We start from the raw sequence: 12,085 nt of genomic DNA, 5'->3' as shown, positions 1-12,085 counted from the left end.
CTGCAAGGCCAAGCACTTTATGTCCACAGGGAATCTGTTGCTGGCGATGGGGAAGGAGCTTCACTTGGGGCTGCTCATATTATACAGGCACTACTTGCAGAGTGGATCAGAATGTCTGAGAATGGACAGTTATTAAAAACAAAACTAAACAGGGACACGTGCTGCCAGAAATTGTAGACCAGGCTAGCCAGTCACGCAGTTGCAGCTCTGGACGCAGCGTTCTCAGTACTCGAGGGATGAAATATAGGGCAGGGGTAGTTCTTTGCTTTGTATCCTAGACATTTAGTCCATGTATCTCTCTTTCCAGAGGGAGACCAGACCAGACTTGGGTGCAGTGTGAGGAGTGTCTGAAATGGAGGAAGCTCCCTGACAAGGTTGATCCTGCATCATTACCTGAGAAGTGGTTCTGTCATCTCCATCCCCACCCCAAGTACAAGTAAGGAGCTCACCTATTTCAGTCCTTGTCTGAACTTTCTCCCTGCTGCCTCCCACTCTTAATACAAATGCTCACTGTCCCAATTTTTGCTGGCCCCTGCTTCCTTTCCCATGTACATGTGTATCTGCATAGACCTTGAAATATAGAAGCGTACTTGGCCAGCCCTTATGATCGCCACTCAGAAAACATAGGTATGGAACAAAAATCCCACTTGAAATACAGGTCCTCACATGGGAGAAGGTTAATAGGTTTCCTCAAGATTCTGAACTAGAATAGTGGCTGTTTAATGTATTAATTAGTGATCTGGAAAAGGAGGTGTCGGATTACAGATGTTGCAATTTTCAGTCAAGATGAGTGGATTGTCAGCAACTTCAACTGAATCTACTTAAACTGAGTAGTCAGGGAGCAAGATAAACAAGTGCAAAGCAATTCAGGTTAGAAGGAACAATTAAGGTTACTCATACGTACAGATGGTTTCTAAATTAACTGTAACCTCTCAGGCGAAAGACCTATGATATTATGAACAGTTGAGTGAAAACATCTGCTCAATGTGCCATAGTTGTGGTTTTAAAAAAAAACACCAAAACAAAACCCATCAAGGTGTTACTAGGAGGTACTTTAAAAAGGGATAGAGAATATTACTGAGACTATTATTACACTTTTATATAAATCACTGGTAAACCCAAACCTGGAATTCTGTGCCTACTCATGGTCACCCTGTCTCACAAAGAAGGTCAATGGAAAATATTAGAGTCATGGAAAGTCTTCCATAGGAGGAGAAATCAAAAGGATTAGGATCGACTCGTTTAGAGGTAGGATGTACTGGATGTATACACAATAATGAATAGTGTAAAGGTGGTCAGTCGGGAACTCCTCTTTGCCCTTTCTCATAGTATAAGGACTAGGGAATATTCAGTCAAATTTAAAAGTGACAAAGGAACTCAGTGTTTACGTGGCACATAATTACTCTGGGGAATTCATTGCCACAGGGTAAAATGGAGGTAAGGAATTTAGTAGAATTAGATATTTTTATACAATTCATGTCCACAGTTGCATTTTTTTTAAACTAGTGTATAAGGGATGTAGACCCTCCTGCTTCAGGTTATAAGCAACCACTAACTGTCTGGGATCAGGAGTTACTTTTCCCTATAAGCATATTACAGTCTAATTGTTCATTATGGGGGTCTTATGCTTTCCCCTGAGGCATCTGGTATTGGCCACTATGGGAGACAGGGATTGCCACACTGTTCTCCATAGTAACTCATAATTTGAGAGGAAATGACACACATGCAATGATACTTGATGCCGTAAACTCAGATCTTAAAAGCTTCACTTTCTGCCTCCTCATCTGTGTAATTTTAGGAGGTAAGTTGCTTGTTTTCCTCTAAATATTTTAAATTTTGTTGTTTCCAGGCTGCTCCCACAGCTCTCTTTGTGTGAAATAGATGCAAAGGTTATAAGGAAAGATAAAGTACTGAAGAGTCTGAGAGAGCAGCTGGAGACGTATACAAAGATCCTAAAGACTTGGGGAATTCGTAGGCGACAATCAAACTGTACTCTCTCATGCTCAAGCATGATGGACTGATCTCATTGCAGAAGCTGCTCAGCACCTGAGGAGCAGGAGCCCAGTGATGAGGAGATGAGCCCCAGCTATGACCGAAAATCCAGGAAACAGTTAAGTATATGCTGACTCCATCCTGCAGATGGGCTAGCAACAGCAAGGGAGTCAGCAAACCAATTTTGTTTTCCCTCCCCAGTCCTGCTTCTGTCCACTCAACCCAACCAGGGAGGGGGAGAAGGAAACAGCAGTACCTCTCTGCATAGCAGCTCAAGGTGCAGGTGACATGTCCCAGTTTTCTCATAGGAGGCGCACATGTCAGTGGTTCCTGGGTGAACATCAATGATGTCCCCTTGGTTTCTCTCACCCACTTTCTAGGATCTGTATCTCTGAAACTAGACTTCTCTAGTTAATCCAAACTGCCTGCTTGCTCACTGGAGTCACAGAGGTGATGCCATGACAATGTTCTTGCACTGTAGTAGTAAACTCTACTCATGCTGAGGTATCTTAAAGTCCTAAGTCTTGCACATGCCACCTCCCAACTGTTTCTCCTAGTAGAGATAAACTTCAGATCCTGGTTGAGCCTTACAGAGAGCGGAAACTGAATGCCTTCTTCCTTCCCATCACTTAGAGAGCAGACTGCAGATAGAAAGAGGAGGAGGTCGTCATCATCTTTGGAGAACCTGGAACACCAGGTGAGAGGAAGGAAATGACTGGAGAAGGCTTTGCGACGGTCTGGAGAGTGGGGAACCCTGCTCTTTGCTGTTGAGGATGGCAAAATCTCTGCCCTGCCCCGGTCTTTCTTATTTCTGTCTTCTGCTGAGAGAGGCGCTGACACGAGGATCACAGTGTATTGGCTGGAACAAGAAAACCCTGTGTATGCACAGCTTGGACATGAAAACACCAGAGCAGTATTAACACCATACTTATTAACAGTGTGACAGTGCTTAGGAGCTCCAGCTCACATGCCATTCTTTCTCCCAAGCCCTGTCTTAATCAAGGGGCTTGATCTTGCCCCCTTTCAACACAGAAGAGGGGTCGGTGAGGTCCCTCTTCCTGTCCTGCGGTCGCAGGGCTGGTTCTTTCAGGCCCTTTCCCACTTTCAGGTTATCTGGTTATATAAAGACTGATGTTTTGAATTTTCAGGAGCACTGTCTTTCGGACACGGCTGCCCAGGATGGGTTCTCCGGGCAGCTCTGGACACTGCAGCGTGCGATCAGGTTGGCCGTCCTTTAGGGACAATTCCCTCCCAACAATCATCATGGTATTAAAACATCTTCCCGCTCCCATTCCAACCCCAGCCTAGTCTTGTTGCATGCCCTCTTCCCAAAGATACCCTCATGTCGCATGCTAGACTAGTCTTTCCCTGATCCATTGGGAAGGACAAACCTGGTGAGGACAGGAGGACTTCTCACTCCCACCTTCTCTCCTCTCCATAAGCCACCTCCCAATAAGCCATGCATACCGTGAAGCACGTAAGTAGATGAGGCTTTGATCACTGTTGCAGAGCATTTGATCTGGTTTGAGACTAGGAGGCTCTCTGAGGTGTTACTCTGTCCTCACTCATGTTTGTCGTCTCTTCCCACAGTAGTGGCATCAATTCCTCCTCTCTTCCCTTAATCATTCATGTTTCTTTCATGACATGGTCATCCCACAATTTCCCCAGGTGCATGCCCTTGTATGTGTAGAAAGAAAGTCAGTTTGTCTCTTGCATGCATCCCTCTGTGCATGGACATTCTCACAGAAGCACCAGGAAACCCCTCGCATCCTGGTATGGAGAAGCTAAAGCACCATTGCCTGAATTGGGAAGGAGATGAACTCTTATAGCCCTAAACACTAACCGTGCCACTTGTGGTAGTGACTGGGGATGTGGAGGAGAGAGGAATTCCCCTTCGGGACAGTGACTGTGCAGTAATTTGGTTCGGTCCTCAGCTGGTAAAGTCTGCTGAGGTGGTTATTGCAAGGGGGACCAGTTCAACATCCAGCTGGCAGAGTCCCCTGAAGTGATAGCCACTAAGGGAATGGGTCAGTCCTGGACTTGTAGAGACTTGTCTGATGGTGTTGTGGGTGCAGTTCATGACCATTAGGTGATTGAGAGGGTGTGGGGGAGGAGAGTGGGTGTTGGTCTTAGCTGGCAGAGCCCCAGTGATGGTACCCACTAGGAAAAATTTCTTTTAATTCCCAGTTGGTGGATCTGCTCAGTTTGGTTAAGTAACTTTTTCCAAAGCTGCAGCTGGCATGTGAGAGGGGCTATTCGTTTTATTGTTTCAATGCTCCCTTCCTTGCCAGGTATTATCCACTACTCCAGAGCCCTGTCCTGCTCACAATAACAGTGTAACCGGTGTGGCAAAGCGAGAGCCCGCAGAAGAGGGGCCTGTTGGGATTGCTGGCTCTCTCACTCCTCCCCCTGCTCTTGACAAGATCAGTGCTGTCTATCTGACCACTGGGCCTTTGGAGCAAAATATACCACAGACAGCAAGGTAGGTGCGATGGTGCAAACAACTGCCTCCTTATCAATAACAACCCTCTTCCTGTTGTGGGACACCCACCCTGTGAGTGAGATTCTGTGTGGGGGGAGGGGTATGCTTGCTCTTGGAGTGTAGGGACATGAGGCAGGGAGTGAGAGAGGATTATCTGAGAATCTGATTAAAGCAGGTGTTGGCTGGAGCCAGAAGATCTGTCCTCATTCCTCTTACATTTTCCTTTTTTAACTTCAGATTCTCTGAACACAATTCAGCTTTCTTTTTGGTGTTTTGCTGGCCTTGAAATGGGAACACGGAGAGCTTTGCTAAATGGATTGCAAGGCGATCTGGTTTAATTATGGCTACAGCTAGTGTCTGTGTATCCTCGGCTGAACCTTCAGTGCTGAGATTATAGCAGCACTCGGTGAATCACGATACACTGGGGGAAGGGATGGTGTGGTTCATTTAATTCTCTAACAAGTACCTAGGGCATGCATGACTGGGCTTCTCCAGTCCTTGGCATTGGTACCTATGATGCCCTCCCTTAAATGCTGAAAGAACGAAGTTTGGAATATTGCTAACTAATCAGGATCACGTTTGCAGAGTTGTTTTTCCTTTTGTCTTTCTCTTTGAGGTGAGTCTCTTGCAGTTTGTGACACAAATTTGATTTTTCACCTTAACCTAGGACAAGGAAAGTGGGAGCAGGGTGGGCATAGAGGAAGGAACAGAAATCCTTGCTATGTCCTAATTTTTTAATTTTTTCCTCCTTTCACTTTGACCAGTGTCCTTTTTCTATCTCATTGGTGCCACCACCTTCACAGCTGTACATACGTAGAGTCTCAACCTAAATTCACCTCAGCAGTTCTTTGCACTGGTTCTAGGGTTGCCAGGTGTCCGGTTTTCGACCAGAATGCCCAGTCAAAAAGGGACCCCGGGCAGTTAAAAGTCTGGTTTGCAGCACAGTGGAGCTAAGGCAGGCTCCTTGTGGCTTCCGGCAGCAGCAGCATGTTCCCCCTCCGCTCCTACGTGTAGGGGCAGACAGGGGGCTCCGCACTGTGACCCCGCCCCAAGCACTAGCTCTGCAGCTCCCATTGGCGGCGAACTGCGGCCAAAGGGAGCTGATGGGGCAGCGCCTGCAGACAGGTCAGTGTGCGGAGCCACCTGGCCACCCTTCCGCATAGGAGCCAGGGTGGGACATGCCGCTGCTTCTAGGAGCTGCTTGAGGTAAGTGCCGCCTGGAGCCTGACCACCTCTCGATCCCAACCCCGCGCCCCAGCCCTGATCCCCCCTCCGACTCTCCAAACCCCTCAGCCCCAGCCTGGAGCCCACTCCTGCACCCCCTGGCCCCACCCCAGAGCCCTCACCCTCACTCACATCCCAACCCACTGCCCTAGCCCAGAGCCCCCCTCCCACATCCTGAACTCATCATTTCTGGCGACACCCTGGAGCTCCCACCTCCATCCAGAGCCCTCACCCCCTCCCGCACCCCAACCCCCTGAGCCAGCCTGGTGAAAATGAGTGAGTGAGGGTGAGGAGAGCGAGTGACAGAGGGAGGGGGAATGGAGTGAGCAGGGGGCGTGGCCTTGGAGAAGGGATAGAATAGGGGGTGTGGCCTCGGAGGAGCGGCGGGAGCCGGGCAAGGGTGTTCGGTTTTGTGCAAGTGGAAAGTTGGCAACCCTAACTGGTGCAATTCTGATTCTCCCACAGCCCCTAGGGTCAGTCTGGATAATGGGCAATGTGACTTCCTGTCATCAGATGGAGACAGGAAATTCAGCTAAATTTGTGAAGTCAGCCCTTAAGAGCTCTAGCTGAAAATCCAGTTGATTTTTGGCCTTGTGCCGGTGGAACAGCTACTTTGGTTAAGAGAAGCTTCTTAGTTAAATTTTGAACCTCACTTGGGTTTTAGGTTCATTTTCTGCTCTCCTGTCGCTTGCCCTAGCATTGTCTCCAGGTCTGTATTTACTATGTGAGAAGTTGTTGATCAGTTTTTTAAAGTGCTGCAGAACACCTTCTGTGCACTTGGTGGCACAATTTGTCCACCTTCCCTTTTAGAGCCCCACTTGGAAGAGGAGCTGCTCAGATGGTGAAGCCTGTTCTGTATGCACAAGGGTAGTGACATGCAGCATTAGTGAATTTAAAATGCTTTGGAAATAATGCAATGGCATGAGCAGAGGTTCTCAAATTCTTAAAAGGTTGTCAGTGGAACTCTTTGGTAATGCTGCTTACCTGGTGCTTTTATTTCCAGCTTCTAATTCATGCCAAGAAGAAGAAAATACATTCAGCACCTTCCTAACACTGCTTTTTCCCCTCAGCAGTCGCTGTAGTTGACATTGCAAATGGTAGACCAAATCTTCATATTTAAATGTTCCGTGGTGTTGAAGAGTTGGAAAACTCTTGTTGTAGAGGATCAAATCTTCCAGTCATAAAAGATCCCTGAGTAGACGATACATGGAGAGGAACCACTTAGCCTGCCACTAAAACACAGCCACCTCTGGGTAAATGATGGCAGCCATTCTGAATCAGCCAGACTGCATACCAGATTTTAAGATTTTCCAGGCACAGAAGTGAAAATTAAATTCTGGCTGACTGTTGAACTAGGAAGTTTAAGAAGGTAGAATGGAATTGGCCAAAGTGGGATTTGGCCGGGGTAATGGCCAACTCCTGCTCTTTCCTAGTGGAAAGAATCAAGTGCAAAGCAACCTGGAGAAATGTAAAGCAGTGTGGGATGGAGGCAACAAGAGGAGATTTGAATAAACCTGAAGCCTTACAATCAGGGAGCAGAACTAAACAACCTAAATGTGAATTAAGGGGGACATAAGAAGGAAGCCACTTTGTGCTAAAGCAAATGTATGTTCATCTAGTTAATACTTCCCTGATTATTTTTTCTGACATAAGCAAGCACTGTAGTCACTGCAGAGACAGTGTGAGATTGAGAGGAATGTGTCTGCCCGCTGGGGAAGATCTGTTTTAAGAAGTGATCTGGAATGAGCGAGTCTGAGAGCTTAGCTTCTCCAGATCCGTGCATGGTTTTTATGGGTGTAGTGCACTGTGCACTTACAAATGAGCTGGCTTCTTCCTGGCTGAAGTTCTGTTTTGTTTTTAATTATGTGAATAAGTCCATCAGCCATCTGACAGTTTGAGTGGCGCAGATTTTGCTTGGGAATGTGGACAATATATGCTTGACAATGTATTGTAAACTTTATTTAACTGGGTCATTTTCCTGATACTTAAAAAAGCCCAATATTTTAAACATACCCTGTGTTGTGTTTAATTAAATGTATCAACCAAACATTTTTCATGAGAGATTTTGCAAGCTGCAGCTGGTTTCCATTCAGGGGCACAGGATTCACAGGCTTTGCTATACTGGAATAGAGGGGCAGTGGGTTCTTCTGGATTGAATTTGGGGAGGAGTGAGGAGCCAGGAACTCCAGAGATCTAATCCCAGCTCTGCCACTGACGTGGCAAGTTCCCCATCTGTAAAATGAGGATAACAATTAATTATCTGTTTCTCTCAGGGGTTGGGGAGGGAGTTGTGAGGATTATTAGTTAGTTTCTGTATAGCACTTTAGATTTTCAAAGTGCTGTGTTAGTGCTGAGTGTATTCAGACCAGTAGGCCCGCAGAACTGGTCTCCTGCCTCCAGCACTGGCCTCGTCTTAATGTTTCTGTGGAGCCTGCCCCCTGCCCCAAAGAGCACCCCTGACTAATGGGGGAGGGGGAGAGGGAAAGTGACTCTGACTACTCTTGGAGATCAACATTACTCCCTAAACACTGAGGTTAGTTTTCTCAGTGGGATGGGGTGGCACTGCTTGGCTGCTGTACAGAGTGGGTTCAGGCTCGCTGACCCAGTCCTCTCTTTTGCAGCAAGCACAAGCTATCTACGGAAGAAGAGCCACTGGAAAAGTGGAAGCGATATCAGGAGCGGATAGACCCATCCCCCCCAGATCTGACCAGTCCCAGCCCCCGCACTTCTTTTGAAAGGGACAGCTCCGCTGAAGCAGACCAGGACCAGGAATGCAGCGAGTCTGACAAGGATGATGAGAGTGTAGAGGACAGCATAGACTCCCACCTAGTCAGAGAACCTCTGGATGCACTCAGTGGCATCAACCAAGCTGGGGATGCTTCACACAATGGGGGTCTCTGTCCTACCAAAGAGACTCGAGCAAGTCTCAGTCACTTAGAAGGAGAGCAAAAGGAGACTGCAGTGGTTCAGGTGGAACTGGAAGAGGAAATGCCGGCCTTAATATCAGAAAGCCAGGCAGCAGATAAGAATGTCTGTGTAAATACATGTGGGAACGTGGAGGAGATGGACAAGAGGCCCTTCGTGGCTGTTGTTGGTATTTCAAAGGCTGCTGCGGATGGTGAAGCTCCCATTCAGCTAATCCCTTTTGGGTGGGAGGAGAGACTTGATAAAGCAAAGGTTGAGAAGGCCCAGAGCCACAACGATCCTCCCCCTGATGGGGACAAAGGAGGAGGAGACTTGCAGGTACCAAAGACCACAAATCAGAGGGATATGGTGGAGCAGGAGGAGCTGAGACAAATTGCAGAGAATTTCTCGGTGGAGCTGAAGAGGGTCTCAGCGGAACGAGATTTTCTCCAGGGCAAGGTAATATTAGCACCTGGCTGTGAATTCCGGTGTGGCAGGAGGGGTAAAGTTCTGCGGCAATAGGGAATTGGATGGGGAAGATCAAGGCTGACTTAACAAGGAGAGAGAATCCCCTTGCCTTGTGTCTCACGTAAGGCAAGTAGGGGTTAGGATTTCTTCTTTACCCTACTAGCCATTACCCTGTTCCTTAGCACTGGAAAGTTTGGTGTTTTTTTTTTTATTTTATTTTTATTTTCCCCCTTAATGTGCAATCTCACTTCCTGTGCATGCTCCTGCATATGTTGTTTCTTTAACTCAGGTGGAAGAACTAGAGCAGGAGAAGTGCCACCTGGAGACAGATTTCTTGAAAAGCCAACAGGAGTTGGCAACGCTCAGGGCTCAGGAAACCGAAGGCTTGTACTGGAGCAAGAAACACATGGGTTACCGCCAGGCTGAACTGCAAGAGCTGAAGGCTCAGCTGGAGAGGACCATAGAGGAAAAGACCGAGCTGAAGGAGAGGCTCAAGGAGACAGAGATGCACCTGGAGGTGCTTAGGGAGGCGCATGTCTCCTGCAGGAGCCCAGAGAGGGGAGACTTGAAAAGGTGAGAACTGTGGGTTAAACCATAGATATCAGTCAGTCCCAAGGTGGTGGGATAGAACATGGGTTACCTTGCGGGGGGACATCCACGTAGGAAACTGACTTCTGGGAGAACACTTTGGTGCCCATGAATTGAAGATGCTGCATGAGTAACAGTGGGTTATTACTAAGGATTGTTAGTTGTGAAGAGAAGGGCGGCTACGGAAGAGATTTACAGGTGAAGTCAAATAACTACAGGTTTGAAGGATACCCCACGCAGAGTTCCTTTGTCAGGGCTGGGTTCTCTCCTGCAGTACATTGTTCACTTTATGGAGTATTCCCGTTGAATCATTCAGACAATATTGGCTTCCTTAAGGATAAGAGAATGCGTAAGGGGAAAGAAATACTCAGTAGGTACTGAGCTGTCTTTCCCACAAGCATGGGACTTTCCATATCCAGGATGTGTTTTTAGCCCTGCTTCTGACCTGACAACACTTATGGAATCATAAGGAACAAGTGCGAATGCTGAGCTATGCAACCCTAAGTTAGATTTACAAATACAACCCCTCTGTGTGGTAAGTATTGTTGCCCCCCTGTTACAGAGAAGTGAACTCATTTGCACAGTGTCACATGAGAAACTTACAACAGAGTTGAGAACTGAGTTACATTCCCCTATTTCCGATCCTGTGCGTTGGCCCCAAGATCTTCCCATCCTACCATCTGCAGGCTGCACTGCTTTTAGAATGGAGCAAAGAACCTCAGCTTCCCACGGCACTGGTGATAGGAAGGAAGACAGCAAGTTAAGGGAAGGGATGTATTGGAACTAACATTTGCATTTCTGACTTGACTCTTCTCCTCTTGTCCGCAGCACTATGGAGAAGCTGAAGAACCTGCGTAGGAATGTCAGCCAGCTCCTCTCGCTGGTTCTCCCTCACCTTGAGCTGCAGGATGTTAACTATGAGTCAGACCAGATTGATGAGATCTTGCAGACGGTGTTGGAGACTAACAGGATGTCAGAGTAGCCCTTGTCCCATGCTGCCATTGTGCCTTTTTGTATAGTTTCTTTAATAAACTCGTAAGTTCTTCATCCTAACTCTGGGCCTTCCTTCATTTCATTAGGAGTGGGGCTTCCATTCCCTCCTCCTTTCTTGTGGCTCTGTAAACTTGTCGTCAGAGTCCTGTGGAGACCAACATGGATAGCTCATCCCTCTGTGTCCTGGCCAGTCTCCTTTGTTTAAAGCTGCTTTTGGGGTGTGCTGGCTGGCTTCTAGGTAGTTGGGTCCTCAGATGTTTTTGTCTCTTAAATGCTTTTTCATTTTTTTTGTTAAATAATGGAGTGAGACGATTCTTTGAACTAATTTTAACATTCTAAGTTGCTATGGGAACCCGTTGGTGACTCACTGACACTATCCTGATGTCAGTTTAATTGCAAAGCTCTAGAATGATATTGATGAGGTTCTTTGGCATCTTTCAGCAGATGGGTGCTTTGTGTAAAACTCTCTTCTTTGCCCAAACTTCCCTGTAAGAATGCACTCATTCTCAGACCCATAAGAAACAAAGCCAGTATCGAAGCTTGCCTTTTGGGGGCAGGGACTAAAGAGATCACTGAGTACCTCTTGTAAGTAAAACAAACAAAACCAGAAACTATGATGATGAGGGCCATAGAAGTACCTGGATAGATCACACATAGATTGCCGGGGAGGGGCCAGTGGTTCCAGAGACTACTTGGAATTTCTAAAGGATCTAAAACCCTTAAAATTCTTCATTCATCTTCCTGTTTTGAAACAAACTCTCCTTCTCATCTGATTAAAAGTGGAAGGAACACCCCCATGTGTCAGTGTTGCACAATTGGCCGGGCTGCTTTGATTTAACTTGGAATCATGTCTGTCTTGTAGAAGGATTAGTCCTGACTTAAGAAACAAATGGCCTAATAGGTTATAGAAAATGTATATTATTTATATGTAAATGTATATCAAAGAGGAGCCTGGCTGACTTTGCTATGCCTTTAGGCAGTGCTGCTGTGTGACCACCAACTCAATCCATTTCAAAGCCTCCTGCCTTAGGGGATCCAGAACAGTCAGGCAGACCAGTTGAGCAGGTCTTTCACCAGCCACCATGAGTGGGGTCTCCGCCCAGATGTAGCCAGGTTCATTTTTCAGCTGTGGAGATACCCCATATAGACCTGTTTGCAACCAAAATCAACAGGAAATGTTATCAGTTTTGTTCATGAGCAGGTCACAGTCCTGGAGCTCTCGGATGCTTTTCTGTTGCCCTGGATGAATGAGCTCCTATAAGCTCTGTCCTATTCCACTCCTACCCAGAATGTTGTTAAAAATCAAGCAGGACCACACCCAAGTGATACTCGTAGCACCTGTGTAGCGTCACCAATACTGGTTTTCCACTCTGCTGAACCTGTCAGACTAGGCTCCTTTGACGCTACCATGGGATCCAGACCTGATCTCACAGG

The 12,085-nt window shown here is 47.0% G+C and overlaps 1 protein-coding gene across 2 annotated transcripts in view; it reads left to right on the top strand.

Moving 5' to 3' along the window:
- The window catches only part of MORC4 (MORC family CW-type zinc finger 4), a 33,078-nt gene extending 22,367 nt beyond the window's left edge, over positions 1–10,711 (top strand). For both annotated transcript variants that reach the window (XM_037908584.2, XM_027826365.2), the window contains 7 exons: positions 308–436; positions 2,033–2,110; positions 2,626–2,689; positions 4,284–4,474; positions 8,320–9,061; positions 9,360–9,643; positions 10,487–10,711. In XM_037908584.2, the coding sequence (XP_037764512.1) occupies positions 308–436; positions 2,033–2,110; positions 2,626–2,689; positions 4,284–4,474; positions 8,320–9,061; positions 9,360–9,643; positions 10,487–10,640 (1,642 nt within the window). In that variant the 3' untranslated portion in view covers positions 10,641–10,711. The remainder of the gene's footprint in view (positions 1–307; positions 437–2,032; positions 2,111–2,625; positions 2,690–4,283; positions 4,475–8,319; positions 9,062–9,359; positions 9,644–10,486) is intronic.
- The last annotated feature ends 1,374 nt before the right edge of the window (positions 10,712–12,085 follow it).

This window comes from Chelonia mydas, chromosome 9, assembly GCF_015237465.2.
Source record: "Chelonia mydas isolate rCheMyd1 chromosome 9, rCheMyd1.pri.v2, whole genome shotgun sequence".
In the NCBI taxonomy this organism is placed as follows: Eukaryota; Metazoa; Chordata; order Testudines; family Cheloniidae; genus Chelonia; species Chelonia mydas.
This window is presented reverse-complemented; position numbering and strand designations above follow the sequence as displayed.